General features: G+C 43.1%; 1 protein-coding gene across 3 annotated transcripts in view; it reads right to left on the reverse strand.

Annotated features, from left to right (window-relative positions):
* The window catches only part of MAD1L1 (mitotic arrest deficient 1 like 1), a 482152-nt gene that overhangs the window by 414071 nt on the left and 49510 nt on the right, over positions 1 to 18571 (reverse strand). For all 3 annotated transcript variants that reach the window (XM_075565583.1, XM_075565584.1, XM_075565586.1), the window contains exon 10: positions 11675 to 11761. In XM_075565583.1, coding sequence (XP_075421698.1) covers positions 11675 to 11761 — 87 coding nt within the window. The remainder of the gene's footprint in view (positions 1 to 11674; positions 11762 to 18571) is intronic.

Raw genomic sequence — 18571 nt, forward strand, 5'->3', positions numbered from 1 at the left:
TGTGTCCAATCAGAAGACACAGGGGCGGTGCCTGCTGGAGCTACTTAGTGTACTGCCACTTCCTATTTAGAGAGTCTGTCCCCAGAGTGAGAGGGATAAGGGTGACCCAGACCGAGCTGCCAGGACTGGCAGGCTTGAGGCCTCCTTACGGGGAGTGAGAGGGTGCACTCCATACCTCCTATCCTGCATAGAGGATAGGGGAAGAGCAAGACCCACTCTTGGTGCCCGAGGCCGGCAGTGAGGTCAGGGACATCCTGGAGGAAGACAGCTTGCTGTGTGATCTGGCTGCTGAATAGAGAAGACAAATCAAGACTGCACTTTTACTTATTCTCCTGCCTGAGAGTGAAGTGTATCGGGAGGAGGGGAAGGAATATTCTCTTGTAGATACTTCACCCCATACAGCTGGCGGCTGCAGGAGATGGAGGCGCTGCACCAGTAAGAGAGACAGAGGCACAACCCCAGATGCCTGTACTGTTCTCCCCCATGTCATCGCGGGAGACTAAGGGCCCCCTGTTGCCAGCAGGTATGCACCACAAAGAGACATGTAGCCTGAGCATTAGATTCCCTAGGAGACCCTATCTGAGATTTGGGGGGGGGAGGGGGGAGTGAGGGGGGGTGGAATAAGGGTTACATATATAAAGCTAAGCCGCTCCTTCCAATGAGAATCCAACATAAGATATTGCAAACCTTAGCGTTCGCGTTGCCGTTTGTGTTACCAAGATGGTCGCGGCCTGGAAGAATTGACACTGCAGGGGGTCCCAATCAGAAGCATGGACCTCCCCTCCCCCCACTGCGGCAGACACTGCCCCAAGCGCCGCAGACTCGTTTGTTCGGCCACAGCGCAGGGTACAGCAAGTCTAGCTACATCTGAAGATCCGCGCTCATTGTGTGCTTCAAAAAGTACATGTCATGCAATATCCCAGTTCACAACCGAACAAGAGCAGAGAGAAGAAACATTGTTACGATAATTAAACTTCACATGATGTGACCGCATATCCGGAAAGTCAACGTGCACCAAATGTATCGCTGCCTTGGCAATATGTTCTCTTAGTATTGAAAGGGAAAGTTTTATAGTTGGCTCTGTTTGCAGTTCCTACGCTGCCGCCACAACCCAGGGGAGAAGGCATGCTGCGTTTGAAGACAACACCCAGCATCACAAAATGGGCTTCAGGAAAAATACTTCAGCATTTAGAAGGAAGAGAAGAGAAAAAGGAACGGAGCTAATCACAGCAGTTAAATAGGACTGGTAATTAACTTCATTCTTTCATTACCAACAACACAGCTCCTAATTTTGGCCAATTCCTTGTATACTGCAGTGCAGGTAGGTCCCTTGCCATAAAAAATAATCATGAAGCTGCCTTCATTATACATCGCTCCTGTAACATTCAAGATCATTAGCTTCATACAGCCTCACACAGCCACCACAAAAGCTGCTGCTGAACACATAATTTATTTTTTATACAACCTGCAGTGACGCGCTCCAAGCTGCAGTGAAATTCCATCACGCGCTATTAACGGTGCTTTCTGCCACATTACTCAGACAGACTTAAGTTGTTTTTGTTGTCATTAATTTGCTCAATAAAGGAGCAGCGGTGACCCTGCTAAACTCCCCTCCTAGGAACCACAGGTATTCGCTCTTCTACCTGGCAGGTGTTGGAAACATCAATATTAAAAGGGGTAAGAAGTTTAAGGGAGAAAATTACTAGGCAAGGTCTTGTTTATTTCTAAAGGAAGCGGCTTTGTGCTTACAAATCTATTTTGCCCTGTCCGCTTCCAAAAAGCTGGCGATGGATAAAGGACAGAAAATCGCTATATGCTAAACTGTATGTCCGATTTATTAAGGACTGGGGGGGAGGAAGTTCTTTAGGGCAGCAATTTTTTCTGTGCCTCGTCCCTAAACCTTGGGGGGTTGGGGGGGAAATCACTGATATTGCCCCTCCCCATCATGTGATGTAGGTTGTCTTGTGGCCAGGGCTGTCCCCATAGGGAGATAGAAAGGTATATGTAGCTTGGACCCAATGTTCTAGAAGCAGGTTCCTCAAAGTTCTTGCAGAGAGCCTCACTGCGAGTCCCGTAAATGTTTAAATGTATAGATATGTATTTTAAGTGTGTCCCGTCCCTCTTTATTGTTTTAAGTTGAGGAATGTGCCCTATATAGTCAGCACCAATAGTAATTAATTGTTTTCACGCGGGATGAGGAGTATGTGCTTAGTAGGCACTCAGAGTAGTAGCTCCGGAGCATAATCGGATCGGCCACACCGGAAGGTCCATAGCAAACTCCCGATCCAATATGCATAGACGAAGTATGCACTACACAGTAAGGGGATACTGATCCCACAAAGCGTGTATTCCCAACAGGGGCCCCACTTGAGATGGGGCATTATTGAAGCTATGCAGGAGATTGCCAATGTAACCAATATCAAGGGAAACAAGCATAAGAACCTCCAAAGTGCAGGAGTGACAGCTACCAAGGGAAGAAGCACAGAGTAACTTTATAATTTGCCACCCGTTAATATGTCTAATGTGAAGAAAAACAGAGACAGGGGGGGAGAGTGAATAGTGGCATGAGAGAGAGGTGAGGAGGGGAGCACATAAGGATAAGCTGGTGAGGAGTAGAAAGGGAGAAAACTGGAAGAGCACTACTAGAAGTATCAAAAAAGTAGTGGAGAGGAGGGTGCGTATCCCATAAAAAATTATTTATTGGTCATGGAAAAAAGGGCAAAGGAGAGCCCCACCAACGTTTCACGCTTCTCAGAGCGCTTTCTCTGCGAACGTGGGGGGTGGGGGTGGAGAGGGGATGACGTGGGGGGTGGAGAGAGGAAGTGGGGGTGGTGGAGAGAGGATGACGTGGGGGTGGAGAGAGGATGAAGTGGGGGTGGTGGAGAGAGGATGAAAAGAGGGTGACGGAAGGAGAATAAGGGGAGGGGGGAGAGAAAGAGAGGGATGTGTTGGGCCGGAGCAAGTCCAAACAACATACTAGAGATTCAGACATTATTGGGGGAAATTTTTTGAGGGGAGGGGGGCGGCTGAAGCTTTGCCTAAGGTGCCAAATAGGAGAAAGGTGAGGGGTACAGTGACCTGTACTCCCAAAGAAATTCACTTAAATGCACACTACCTATATTTAAAATTTAACCTTTAATATCAAATACTTAAAACATATATTACCAAAAGAAAATGTGATAACTTTTAAAAATAAATTAAATAAAGTAACTCGTGCAACCGGGCAGTCTCTAATGTTTAAATGCTCCAATATATCATTAAAACTGGAGAATGAGAGGTTCTGGAATAAGGTTGTGAGGGGATTCTTAGAATCCGTACTAAGTCCATGCAATAGTGTGTGGGGAATATGGCTGGTGAAAAAAAGTGTAGATTTTTATTCTATTTCCAATACTAGAAAGACTTAGGTTTTTAAACTGTATATTTTATTTACAAAGTGTGTTAGGTACATGTATGCTTTGTGTGCAGTAAAATGAGGCACAGGGATGAAAAGTAGCTGAGGGAATCCCAAGGTTAAGGGGGGTACCCCAGTTAGTGCCAAGGTGTCCCAGAACCTGTATTGGGTTTGTGGGTGCCCCAATCAAATATGGAGGTACCCCAAAATGTATGCTGTAATAAAGTATGACTTATGGCTTTTTTTACATTTACTATAAGGCTCTAAGCAGTCAGCTGGGGCATATGTTTACGGTGCCAGCTAGTCTGCATAGAATCAGTACATGAAAGAGGAGACAGGATGTTGAGGTGTGTCGGGGTTTTAAGTGGATGGGGCAGAGCAGAGTACTGGGTCCGGAGAACAGAGACCCCTTGTGGGGGGGACCCTCTGGTCTGGTAGATACAGTGGCGCCTGCCCAGCTGGCTCAACACGCCCCCTGCCTCTGACATCAGCCAGATGAGCCACGCTCTGTTTGGCTTTTGGGACATGTTCCCATGCCCAGATAGGCTGCAGGGTTCTGTGAATGCAACTCAGAAGTATTATAAACCCCTCAGCCAATCAGATTTGCAGATTCTAAGCACCAAGTCCAGTGAGTTAAAATCCAGACCTCTGGAGAGAAGGGAGGGGTGGCGTCTGGAACTGCAGGCTGATTTCAGTTCCAGGACATTGCAGGCCAAGTCTCAGTCAGGAGAAAATCCTTATGCAAGATTCCCTGCACCTAGGAGAGTTTAGTTTCTTTACCCCAGTTCCAAAGTAAGTGTCTTTTCTTATTTAGTTTGTGTAACATTGTGTTTGCCTTTTCCTGTGAATACAGTTACAATTTCAGTAACTGGTATTGCTCAATGCATGATCCTGGTAAAAAGGTGTACATTGCCTTGTCTCCAGTGACACAGGGGAGCTCCAAAGCTGAACTGTTAATTTCAGCTCAGAGGACCCCCTGCTTCCAGAGGTACTCACCTCCATAATGGTGCCTGTATCTCTGAAGGCAGAGAAACAGGTGCCTAACAGTGTCGGTTTAAATGTCACTTCACATGGGCCAGTAGGAAGCTGTGACGTCATCCATTGCGGCTTCCTATTTACCTGGCCCTTTAAGCTGCGGCATCGCTATGGAGGTATCTCTGGAAGCACGGGGTCCCCAGAACTGAAATGAACACAGTTCAGCTCTGGAAACTCCCTGCTTCAAACCTGTAATAAAAAAGATATATATTTTTTTTAAGTTAAGCCGTATTGCTGCTTTAAAAGGGGATAGAAAGAAATCTCTTAGGACGTAATAGCACCCGAAGCCTAACCATGTTCAAATAATGTGCCCTATGTACTCTGACAAAACATATAGGGAATCCCATTGCAGCGGCAGGTGAATCCCTTCGGCTAAAGATAGAAGACTGGTAAGAATGCAGACGGGGACTGGAATACCATGGTATCCATAGGACCCTCTATGCGCACCACTGAATGTAGAATACTGTAGATGTGGCGCCGTGCCGTCAGCAAAGTTACAAGTGCCGCAGAGACAGCATGTATAAGCTAAAGGCGAGATGGATCGGAGACTCGCAGTCCGTATGAGCGTTTGTGCAGAGTTGAGGTGACATTTGCTGTATTGCTGATATGCAGGCGCTGCACTGATGCACGGATACCCCCAGAACAGTGATTATCAACCTTTTTTTGGTTCGGGAACCACAGAATTCGATTTTGAAATTCTGGGGAACCCCAACCCTCACCACCCCATCTCTTGGTCTCCCATCGCGTCTCTCTCCCCCCTCCTCCCGTCGCACCAGTTTCTCTCCCCCGTCCCGTCACCCCCCTTACACACACACACACACACACACACACACACACACACACACACACACACACACACACACACACACACACACACACACACACACACACAACGAATCGATAGTCAGCTTACGTAATATTAGTTTTCAATTAAGATAATTAAAGGCTGCATATATAAAAAGTTTTATTTTAATATTTTTTCCTAAAGTGCAGCTTGGATTTCCTTTTTAAATGTACAAGTCCAACAAGTGCTCCCCAACTAAGCTTTATGGGAGCTTCAACGTTTAAGTATTTGCCCATCTACATGGAAGACAGAACTAAAAAATAAATGTGAATTTGTAATACAATCATAAAAAATTATCTGTAACTGGAGTATTTCGAAAGCTTATTATCTTCTATTGCAAGTGTAGCGTTTCCATCCTCCAAAAACGTTATTTATGAAACCTCAGGAGACTTTTATGTAAGAGTATGACACAGAATCTTACTCGCTGTATACACAGAGCTGAGCAAGTCCGGGAAAATAATAACTGCCAGCAGAGAGATTAAAGAGAAAATTAAATCATATTTCAATGTTTCAGAGCCTACTTAACTGGAAACAGCCTTTGAAACTGGCAAACTATCTTAGCAATGTAATTGTGACTGGAAATATGTTTGCCTGGTGGTTGCAGCGTGCAAGTGTTCTTCAAAAGAACATTATTTTGTTTTATTATATATAAGAAATTAGATGTGTATTGTTGACTGCAAAAAAGGATTCAGTTGACAATCAATTAAGTTTATACTGCCCTGTCCAATAGAGGTTTTTTTAGTCTTTTAATGCACGCATCAAAACAAAGTTCTACTGTATTTTGCTTTTAATCCACTTAAATCGAAGACCTCTGCTATAAACAAACATTCATACGGTTAAAAAAAAAAAAAAAAAATGAAGGCTTTAAACCTACAATGAAAACAAACACACCGTGATGCACCATTACGGGAACGTATACACACCGTGATGCACCATTACGGGAACGTATACACACCGTGATGCACCATTACGGGAACGTATACACACCGTGATGCACCATTACGGGAACGTATACACACCGTGATGCACCATTACGGGAACGTATACACACCGTGATGCACCATTACGGGAACGTATACACACCGTGATGCACCATTACGGGAACGTATACACACCGTGATGCACCATTACGGGAACGTATACACACCGTGATGCACCTTTACGGGAACGTATACACACCGTGATGCACCGTTACGGGAACGTATACACACAGTGATGCTCTGTTACGGGAACGTATACACACAGTGATGCACCATTAAAGGAACGTATACAAACAGTGATGCTCCGTTACAGGAACGTATAAACCCAGTGGTGCACCATTACAGGAACGTATACACACAGTGATGCACCGTTACAGGAACGTATACACAGTGATGCACCGTTACAGGAACGTATACACAGTGATGCACCGTTACGGGAACGTATACACACAGTGATGCACCATTACGGGAACAAAAACATTTGAACTTCAAATTTGAAAAACACTAAGCTGAAGCATAGGTGCAAAGACTGAAAAGAACACAACAGCAAATCATGCTTATAACATGTGATTACTGAAATTGATTTGTCACGTAAAGCTGCAGACCAAGCAATATCCTACATGTGTTTATTGTAATAAATCAGTTCAGTACTACGAGAAAATACTTGTTGCATTTTTTTGTAAAACAACTGTGAATTACATTTTTAATGTATTAAATTGTAACAAGCATTTTTTGTTTCTATAGCAACCATTTACAAAGTCACATCCCCTTTCTCTTCTGAAACCGGCTCTGGCACACCCCCTTTTTGAGCCCTGCCCTCTCGCTAGCAGTGCACCAATTGTATCTAGTGACTGCCTGGTCACATGATCTTCGCCACAGAACTTTGTCATATTAATATGCACATGCATTCCAGTGACTGCAGAAGGCTCCTCTGCAGCCATTTAGAGCCCCCAAGCCAAATCGTCACCGATCCATCACAGGGGAACGGATCGATCGGCAACTCAGCCAATTACTTATGTGACCCTCCCTGCCAGGGTGATAAGGGAGTTTACAATATGTGGGTAGTAAAGCATCTCAGGGTGCATACCTTCGTGCAAAATAACGGTTCTTGCGGGCTGAGCATGTTTCCAGGTGTTAAAAACTACAAAACTCATGGCGCCCATCTTTTAACACAAATAGGCTTTATTAAACACCTCCAACATATATAATATCTTCCTCGCATCCCTCGCAGGACTCTTGAGGAGGTACACTGCTTCATATGAACACTATTCTCGGGGTCCCCATTATAAACTGTTTCTATTACAAACGTTATCCTATACTGGGCTGTTACATTTATAGTATACCTGAAAGAAGGTATACCCAGCCCTGTCTCATTATCTATGGTGTTGATACTCTATTAAATATGGATGCAACATGCACCCTTTAATAACTACCTCTATTCAAACTGTCACAACCTATTCCTGCCCTTGTTACCAGGAAAAAAAAAAAAAAAATATATATATATATATATATATATATATATATATATATATAAATATATAAATATATAAATATATAAATATATAAATATATAAATATATAAATATATAAATATATATATATATATATATATATATATATATATATATATATATACACATATATATATATATATGTACAGGTATCAGTACCGTGTTAGCCGAACTTCAATAATCAAAAAATAAATAGATGATACCGTTCTGTGGCTAACGAAATGCTTTTATTTGTGCGAGCTTTCGAGATACACTGATCTCTTCTTCCGGCGATGTTACAATGAATGAAGCAAGCAAAAGGTATACTTAAAAACAGTGTCTATTGGAATGTTATCTGTGCTGGTCCTTCCCCCGGTGTGGATGTGTTTTATGGCTGGAGGTGTCAAAAGGTTCCTGAAAGCAATATATACACATACATAGTTGTTGGTCACAGATACATTCCAGTATGCACTGGTTTTAAGTAAAACCCTCTTCTTGCTTTATCCCATTTAACACCGCCGGAAGAAGAGATCAGTGTATCTCGAAAGCTCGCACAAATAAAAGCATTTTGTTAGCCACAGAACGGTATCATCTATTTATTTTTGAGATAGATATATTACGGAAATATCCGTGTCAGTCCAGTTGCGATAGGGCAGAATACACCGGTCCTAGTTACAAAATATGCCTCTAACTATTTATCCAAGTCACGTTCGATCCGGAGTGTTATGTCTGTCTAGTAGGGGTACTGTGATGTGCGATCTACCAAGGGCACCTACCTATCATTAATAACCAAACTGCTATCAAATGAAGTATACTCTATTCTATGCACACTATTAACTATATTCCTTATTGGCATATCTTTATAGTTACATCTTCCTCAGCTGCATACTTGCAGTGCTGAGGCACAATACTTTTGTTACTTAAACTGATTGCAGTTTAACAGAGGGCATTGATAAACTTGTTCTTAACAACGTTTCAGCCCTCTCTCCTTTTCTCTCTGTGTACCCAAACCTATTGCAAACAGGCAACATGGGGTGATGCTGCTTACTAATACTGTGCTCCATCACTTTCACCTGCTGCCCACAGTACAATAGTTAGCAGTATGACCAGGGCAGTAGTCCCTGAAGGGACTTATATCAGTTCAGTCTTGGGGCTGTATGCGGGGCAGCCATCTAGCGGATAACATGTTTTTCTTTATCTTTAATTTCCTAATGACTTGTTTATGGACACTTTTATCCTGATTCCCCTCCCTATACTGAGGGCCTTACTACAAGGGACACTTCCTTGTACTGTAAAACAATAACAACGGCTTCTATCTTATCCTAACTACTCGCTGCGTAGGTCCCTGGCTTGATCTCTGCTCTCGGCCTCTCTATCGTCTCTGTCACTAACTGTCCCAGAATCCTCCTGCTCATTTCTCGTCTCTGGGCAAGAAAAAGGGGCGGGGCTAAGCACCTGCCTGGTGATTGGCAGAACACCATCACCAGGGTAGTCGTCTAGGAGGCTCCTTTAACCCTGTATAGTAATCCCAATAGGGAGGGGGTTACACCGTGTGGATTGTACTGATGCACATATTAAAGGGGAAATGTAAAAATAAAAAATGGCAGGTTGAACCGCTGCTTTAAGCACAAAACAAAAATGTTCTATATGTATCCAAAATCCTAAAGGTCTATCCACAATCAATTGAGATATTGTCACCATTACCGACATTGAACAGTAACTAATTATGGGCATTTTCACCTAGTACAGGTAAACCCCGTTATAGCGCGACCCGTTATAACGCGATTTTCACGTGGCTCACGTTTTTTTTAAATGATTTTTTTTTTTTTTAATTAAAAAAAAAATTTCTTTGGGGGTGGTCGGGCAAAATTGGGACAAAACATCCCCCCCTGCCCACAGCCCCCCCTTACTCAAAGTACACCCTGCTCACACAGTACTCCCCCTGCTTACAGTAACCCCCTCCCTACTCACAGTAACCCCCTTCTCAAACACGGTGTTCACACGGTGTTCTGTGGGCGCTCTGTGCACTCGCTGCGGCTTGTGAGATGTGGGCTGCCTGTTCCCCCTGCTCCTCTGCAGTTCCGTTCCAGCGGGGTCATGTGACGTCACGGCACATGGCTCATGTAAACAAAGCAGGGACGCCATAGTCTCTTCTTTGAAAGCCGATCCCATGCACATGCGCAGTGCGATCGTAACACAGCAGAGACGGGGAGCAGAGGTGCCAGATGCCAGGTAAGAGCTGTGTGTGGTTGCCGCTGCCCCACCGGGTCTGGGAACACTAGGAGAGTTCTCAGCTTTCCCTCCGGCAGACGTGGTAGCAGTGATGCAGCGGCCATTTAAAAAAAAAAAAACGCAGCGGCCATTTTGTTTTTTCGCGACCCCATTACTAACGCGGTGGTCTCAGGTGGACCCCGAGGACCGCGCTATAACTGGGTTCACCTGTACTTGTTATGAATTCATACCCTGTGAGCATTCTCATGGCCCTGCTTTTCAAAGCACAATCAATAGGTCCCACAATACAACGGGACAGGCGTTCTTGAGAAAACCCGACTAATTCCACCTGTTCTGAATTTGACAGATGTACCAATAACCTAAAGATGGCAGTGAGGTTTTGGCATACTGCCTTCTGGTAATATATATCTAATATAAATCCATCAGAGATTGGATTCAGACTAGGTTTTCTAAACTTATACCAACTGGGGGAATTTACATTAATAAAACCGGAATGTGTTCAAGCCACAAAAACTTATTACAACAAATGTAACCCATCAAGACAGCGTGCAAAATAAACTCACTGCGCTTGTTTCCAATCTTCCTTATTTGAACAATGTGATTAATCCTTCAATTCTGAGACATTAAATACAAACCGCCTCTATAAAACAACTTTGATAGTCAGTTGAACAAAAATGCATACGGGTATTTAGAAACTAAATTAATCTTTTTGTATTGTGGTTTTTTTTTATTATTAATGTATATACATATACTTTTCAAATCATGTTTTTTCTTCCCCCAACACCAGCCTTGTATGACCTAGAAACAGCAATTCTATCAAGAGCATAAATTTACATGAAGGAAAAGGCACCCTTGACATTTAAAAATCAAATAAACGCTCATCAAATGTTTTTTTCCAAGCATTTAAGACGACTCGAGTATGTAAAACATCAGTCATTTTAGCACTAGAGTGCACTTTGCTTTAGCTTGTGGCATTGCCAAATCTGATTTCTGCTATTTTCAAGGGCTCAAAACACAGCTAAATGTCAGGGAAACGAACAAGCGTTTAACTAATTGTGCCGCTGTGTCCAAGAGCGACAGTTTGAGATCGGAACACACAAAAACGTACAAAATGCTTTACATTTACAAATGACCATTACATAAGATAAACTTTGCAAAATGGCAACTAATGGAATGTGTTGCCCTACAAAGTTTAAAATCAGCAACTCCCACCCACCTAACCTCTTCTCCACGTCCTTTTTTCTCCTTTCGACAGTGTGGAAACATGGTGCGAACCCACGATATTTTCAGCTCCTAGGACAACTTGTGTAGGTTATATGTGCAGCACAGGGCCTTGTTTGTTTGGTCTCAAAGACCCAACTTGAAGATACCACCTTAGAACATGGTACCAGGACCAGCAGTCCAAGCTTATTACCGATTTTGTTTTGGGGGGGCTGGGGGGAGAAAATGCTGCCCTGATGGGGAACTGCAGAATTAAAGGACATATTTGTGTGCACTTAGTTGTATTCGGCTCCACTTACAACAATATGTTGTGCATGATGAGTTTACTGCTAGGTGGTGCAGATTTGGGCATGGCACATTGAAGTGGACAATCCTAAAGGCACTATGGATTATCACCGTTTCATCAATCCCTGTGATTTAGCCTTTACCACAGCACAAAAACTATGCGTGAAACTATAATGCACCCGATTTATACACCTACCTGTTAGTAATGGTTGTGTTCTCCTCTTTCTGCTTGATCTCTCTCTGCTGTATGGCAATAATCTGCCGTGAAAGATCATCTGGGGTCCTAGAACACAAACAAATACGACACACTATATGAATAAACATATATTGTGAACAATAGGAATTACATTATATTGCACAGTAAACGTACACAAACAGGAGCTCATGGTGTGATATGGATATATCACATACAACTGGGTTTTGGTGTATAACTTTGTCGAGTGTGTATACATACACACACACACACACACTACAATTACTTTTTCAGCATGTTTAGACCTATATTAATTTTGTAACTAATAAATGCTATTTTTTAAATAGCCTATGTGTGCATCCCAAATGTGCTTCTAGAGGTTAGCTGACGATATCAGCTGCGCCTCTTATTTTGACAATACATTAATTCAGCACACAGGTAGCACCCATTGCCATATTTTGGTAATTAGGTACAATTATATTTCACACATTATTTCTGTGTGTTAATTGCTGGTGAGCGGTGTGATCCAATTTTGTTGTTATCTATCCTTTTATTTAAAAGCACCACCTATATGTTTCGTATTGAATTACCAACCTTTACCAGAACAATGGGTTTTAAAAAGAACGCGTCCCTTTACTCCCACTGCTTTCTTATTATCTACAGCCAGTGAGGATTTTACTGGAATAATGAGGGACAGAAGCGCTTTATCGGCACTGAAAACATTAACTGGGCAATTTGGACAGTTTTCTTTCCATATGTGAAAAAAAAAATGAACAGAATGAGAACCACATCTAAGATGCATTGCTTTAGTTAACATTCAAATGCAGAAAGCGCCATCTGTGCGCTTCTAGTAAATAAAAGGAGTATTTAAAACTTCTTTTGCAATTATTTTCTATAGCTAGTGATATATATAAGCTTTTCATCCCTCTAGTTCCATGTTGCAGTATAAACGGGTCTTTGACCAGCTTCTCCACCACAGTCCTTGCAAATTATTTCCCCTCCCTGTTTATTTGCCATGCACAGAGAGCGGGGGCCAGATGTAAGGATTTGCAAATCAGAACGTAAAATCCAGCAAATCACTAGCATCCTGCCATCTGTCTCTGGCCTCTTCGTTCATCAGATATTCTTGTTTTTGACTATTTGCTGGTAAGCAACTCGGCTGAACAACTTTCAGGAAAATAAATTACACGCCTCTCCAAACATGTAAATAAAAACGAGAATTTCAGATGTACTCTCGCCGCCTTCAAACGTTCTTCTCCCAGCTCAAGGAGGATTAAAAGGACTTCAAAGAAGCCAGAGTTCCAATTAAACCAATGTGACAACCCTAGGGATGCTATAATATTCATCTGATTAGTAATGTGTGCTCTTTAAACTTTTCTGCTGAAAAAAAAACAACACTAATGCTGTAATTCTCACATTTATTCTTTCTATACATCCCTCTTTCTACCAGGGACACAACTTTTTCCAAAGGACTTTAACTGAGAACTCGTCGTGTAGAGATTAACTTTGTACAGACAATCTTAGGGAACCTTAACGAAAATTCTAAACCTTTTCCTTTATAGTGAACTAGCTTTTGTGCCCGGCTTCGCCCGAGGAATGTAATATTGAATACATGTCGTCGTCCCCTGCTGCTGGATGTAGTGCGGGGTGAGATTTTTCTGTGTGTGTGTGTGTGTGTGTGTGTGTGTGTGTGTGTGTGTGTGTGTGTGTGTGTGTGTGTGTGTGTGTGTGTGTGTGTGTGTGTGTGTGTGTGTGTGTATATATTTATATATATATATATATGTGTGTGTGTGTATATATATATGTGTGTGTGTGTATATATATATATGTGTGTGTATATATATATATATGTGTGTGTGTATATATATGTGTGTGTATATATGTGTGTGGGTGTGTGTGTGTGTGTGTATATGTGTGTATATGTGTGTGTCTGTGTGTGTCTCCCCCCGCTGCCGGAACATGTCCCCGCCCCCCCTATCCCCCCTCATGTGCTGCTGTGGCATGTCCCTCCCTGTACCTGCAGCACACTGATGGGGGCCGCCACCCCTGTACCTGCACCACACTGATTCCCTCCCCCTGTACCTGCACCACACAGATTCCCTCCCCCTCCTCATTCTGCTGCGCGCTGGTCACTGGTCTCCTGCCTGCCTCCTGCCCATCACACCCGGGCCCGGCGCAGCTGACGTCAAGCGACGTAAAAACCCCGCTCACGATTGGAAGCTCAAAATAGTTGCGTTGACCTACAAATCCGCAGCAGAATGTACAGTGAAAGTTTTGTTGTGCTACGTGGTGCCGTTTGTGAGATTTCGATGCTTCTGACATACAAACAAACAGACAATTTAGAATTATAGTATAGAAGATTATATTACTCTGTTATTCCACCTAGACTAGAACTATACATTAGAGATTAATTATGTTAAAGTAACAGTGCTATAAAAAGTCATTACCATGATAACAGTCCTTGGATAATTTAAGGTGGGGAACAGTCAATATAAACCTAAAAATATACATTACAAACATCTTGTTAGTGTTTGTATTTATTTCAGGGAAAAAAGGCAGCAGCAATTTCAAGAACCGTGATCAATGCTGCATCACTTAAGAGTTGCAACAAAAGAAAAAATATTCATGGACATCTGCCAATTACTGTACTGGTATATTTCCCAGTGGAACATCAAAGTACTAAAAGGAAAAATGGGCAGAGAAATTTGGCTCAAACAGGGTAAAAAAAAGGAAATATAGTGTAGTATATTTAATATTAGGGTAAATTCTAAGATGCCAATTCACTATAAAAAAAAAAAAAAGGCGCTCATCTGCTGTAAATCGATGTCTCCGTATTTGTGGGCACTCTGCCAAGATTTCAGGCTTGTATGGATTGGACACTGTACAATGGGTGCTGTTAAGCTGTATTTTCCCTTGTACTCACAGACCATTTCACAAAGCCACACCTCTAAGGCCGCGTCCATGGATAGTGCTTGCGGGCGAAGGCGCGCTTCCGCTCGGCACTGAGCCCCTGCAGCCGCAATGAGAGCGGCTTTAGTAGGGGCTCACCTACGCTTCCGCAAGCGCGCGGAAGCGTAGGTCTTAGGAAATTTTAAATTTTCCCGCTTGCTGGAGCGCAGGGCCGGTCACGTGAGCGGTTCGCCCAATGAGGGCGAACCAGCTCCGTGACGTCACTGGCCCGCCCGCCGACACGCCCACGGACGGCGCGCTGTCTAAGGCCAGGGAAAGCACCCGCTTTCCCTCAGCCTCAGCGCGCCCCCGCACGCCAGCAGTAAACATGGCCGAGGCCTTACGGACCACAGAGCCCCGCTCACGTTGCACCTCCACATCCCAGTCAACGTTGGAACCCCGCCTCTCCTAAAATCAGCTAATACTCACTATTTGCAATGCAGTGAATGTATTCCCTTCCCAGCACATTTCACAGTACACAGACGGCTTCTTCAGGTTGGCTGCAGATGCACTGTACTACGAAAAGCGTCGGGTAGAGAATACGTTCCGTGCAGAGGGAACAGTGAGGGGGAGCTGATCTGCATAGTCTGAGCTTCCAAAGCATTCTGGGATGGGAGAGAGAGGAGTGGTGCCATGGCATGATCTGTGACGTGCAGAAGAGGCTTACGCTCCAGGAAAGCCTGCGAGTGCAAGGGAACACAGACCAACAGTTCCCTTCACTAATTAACTCTGAAGGGAGCTGTATGTCACTGAGCTGATACACTGATTGCAGATACCAGTCTAGCCCGGAGTGTGGACAATAAGATTTAATAAATGCAATTGTTCCCAAGCATGTTTCAATTTTCTCCTTACAATTTAACATTTATTGAATTGTCCAGACAAAGAGATATCCCAGGAACTCCACCAATACTGAGCACCAACAAAACTTTCTGCATTCAGTAACCAAACACACCCAATATCTGTTCAGGCCGCCAATAAATGACCTCTGGTTACCTTGAAGTAAAAATGCCACATTCATCGCTCCTCCTAAATCCCAGTAGGGACTTCCCATCTTCAGGGTCAGAGTTGGGAAGCAGACCTGAGAGGGGCTAGTAATTCAACTGAGATCGCGCACAAACTGCCAGCGACATCAATGTATCCCGAATCTGCAATACTGAAGTTTAAAAACACACACACACACACACACACACACACACACACACACACACACACACACAATGGGTCAGGAGACGTCTGGACAAAGTACAGAAGTCAGTGTTAATGGTGCGATATATGCAAAGTGTGAGGGGTGATTCCAAAGCGGTTATTTCACGAACAGATTTATATACAATTGTTCTCTTTATTTTTTTCTTTAAGAACAGTTTTTAATTCTCACCCTATCACAGCCTAGACATTAGTCAAATTTAAGCAATTAAGTTACCCAAAAACTATTGCCAAGAACGAGGCTTTTAAAAAGTGGCAAAGATACGTCTGACATTCAAAGTTTTTTTTTATTTGATGCTTTGTGATCATGTATTTCTATTCATATCACAGTACTGATATCCCCCCCAAAAAGGCATGCTGAGGCATCTCTGCCACATCCGACCACCAGAATTCTTAAACATATTGCCTAAATATTAGTCATTTACCCTACGCTCCGGCTTTCAGATACCCCAGAATGGCGGGGCCGAGCATGTAGCTGTGGGAAAGAAGTGTTCTTCCTAGAGACAGCCCTTTTGATGCATTGTTCATACGGTTTGATAAATTCACATAGCAGGAAGACTGCCCGGGGAATGACGTCTCTTGTAATCTCCAGTGTTGATACAATTCTGCAGCCCAATAACATGTATACCCAGGAGCCAGTACTGACAACGCTTCCAGCCACTCGGATGAAAAATGATGCTACTCTACCCAAAAAAAAAAAGGCTCACTATAAGATTAAAGCCATGTAATTGTATAAGGTTTTGGCATATCACAAGGACATTTATATTAAAAAAAAAAAAAGCTGCAGTTCCTGTCCAAGGGAAAGTCTTTTAGATCTCAGAAGCGCCTTGTCCTTAATTTAAATATAACAAAGTATCCTCATCACAAAGTACCTGCTGCAGGTGCATCACGATGGCTTCCGTGCGACTCCAAATGTGTAGTTCAAGATGTGTTCTCAAAAAGGAATTAAACCCATCTGGCAGTGCGGGTTTTAATGAGAGGTCTATGATATTTGGTTGTGGCCATTTCCGCCGGCGTTCAGCTGCTACTCACCTCGCAGACGGGACCTGTCACTTCGTCGCCAAGGTAGGTCCCTAACCGTATCCTAAAAACCCTTACCCTTAACAACCCATCATTAACCCTCTAACCTCAACTGCTAAATTAACCCTTCAAGTTCTTGGTTCGTCGATTCCTCGCAAAACTTCGACCCAAAGCCACCCGCCATCACCTTCACTCTGCTAAATATTGCTGGCTGCTTCTTGCAGCGAATTCACTTCCTCTGGGACAGAGCAACCCCAATAGTGATGGGCTTAATCTAGAAAAAAATCTAAATACAAATTGGTATGGGAATGCTTTTAAATAAACTCTACGTCACACTTACGCTTGAGATAAATCTCTTTTTCCTCAGCCCTTGAAATATATTCTATTTAAGAATCTATTCACCCTCCATTTTAACATGCACAATTAGTTTGGGTTCTGGAAAGTTGGATAATGAAACAAAGCCCCCGGTACTTCAAGCACAAACTCTTCCTTACTCTGTACAGCAAACTAACCATTAATTCCCCCAGCTTCCTGAAGGAACACCAACATACGTGTGAAAAATACGAATATCCACAACAAGCTTTGCTGTACACTACCACCATATGAAAAGACATCAATTATACAAATTGATTCTGTAGCAAAGCAAGGGGGGCGGGAGAAAGGAGACCTTGCACAGCTCATTTAGATCTTAATTCTTCAATGAATGAAAGGATTGCCAACTGGGAGTAGGTGGGAGACTAGTACAGGTGTGCAAGGAAGTGGAATAAATCATGCCGTGTATGTGGGTCTCATGGCTGCCGGGCAATAGCTGCCCCAAGGAGGATATGCAAGATGATTTCCTTAATACATTTATTTCAACTGTTTCAATGGTGCTGAAAAATGTATGCTAATCTGCTGCTAATTAGGTTTAAAAATTCCATTTCATGGGATAATAAGACTTCAAAAAACTCAATTTAAGTTTTAATCAGATTTTAACAAGGATATTAAGTCCATTTCGTTCAGAAGAGGGAGAAACTGCGAATTTAACAAAATGTATTCAAGCTTAGCCCTGGGAGATAATTAAATAAAATTAATTTGGCAAAGGGTTGTCTGTAAATGGAAACGCTCCAGTCAGAGAAGCACGTTACTGAAGGAAACAAAAGCATGTTCATTATTTTACAAACAGATACATGGCTTATTGTTCAGAGGGCAGGGAATTGCATCTATTCAATAGCAGCCAAAACACATGAGCATCCTGTCATAAAGGAGTTTTCCAAGGCTTTGAATGTCTTCAAAATGCAGCCAGGGACCCGGAGACAACATGCAAGAGGCGGACAATGCAGCTCAACAAGATTCAGAGTGAGACGTGGAGCAAACTTAAGACCTAAACTTCCAGATGTATGGTTACAAAAAAAATGATATATAAATATGTGCCCACGTACGCCATTATTGCTGGCGTGTTGTGGCAGGACAAAAAAGGCCAGCGGGAGCAGCCGCCATTGAATAGAAATTAGCCACGTGGTAAAGCTGTGGGGCCAAAGTGATATTGGACCCGCTGACTCACAATAGTGGGTGCAAGAAGGCCTGCTGTAGTTGTACATACACCGCCCCCCCCTCCCACCCACATACACAGACCTCTATACATCTCCCCACACCCTTATACACACACACACAACCCCCCCTGCATACCCACATACAAAGAACTACATATCCCCCACATACACAACAGAATAGTATACAACAACCCAT

Source organism: Ascaphus truei, chromosome 11 (assembly GCF_040206685.1).
Source record: "Ascaphus truei isolate aAscTru1 chromosome 11, aAscTru1.hap1, whole genome shotgun sequence".
Classification (NCBI taxonomy): Eukaryota; Metazoa; Chordata; class Amphibia; order Anura; family Ascaphidae; genus Ascaphus; species Ascaphus truei.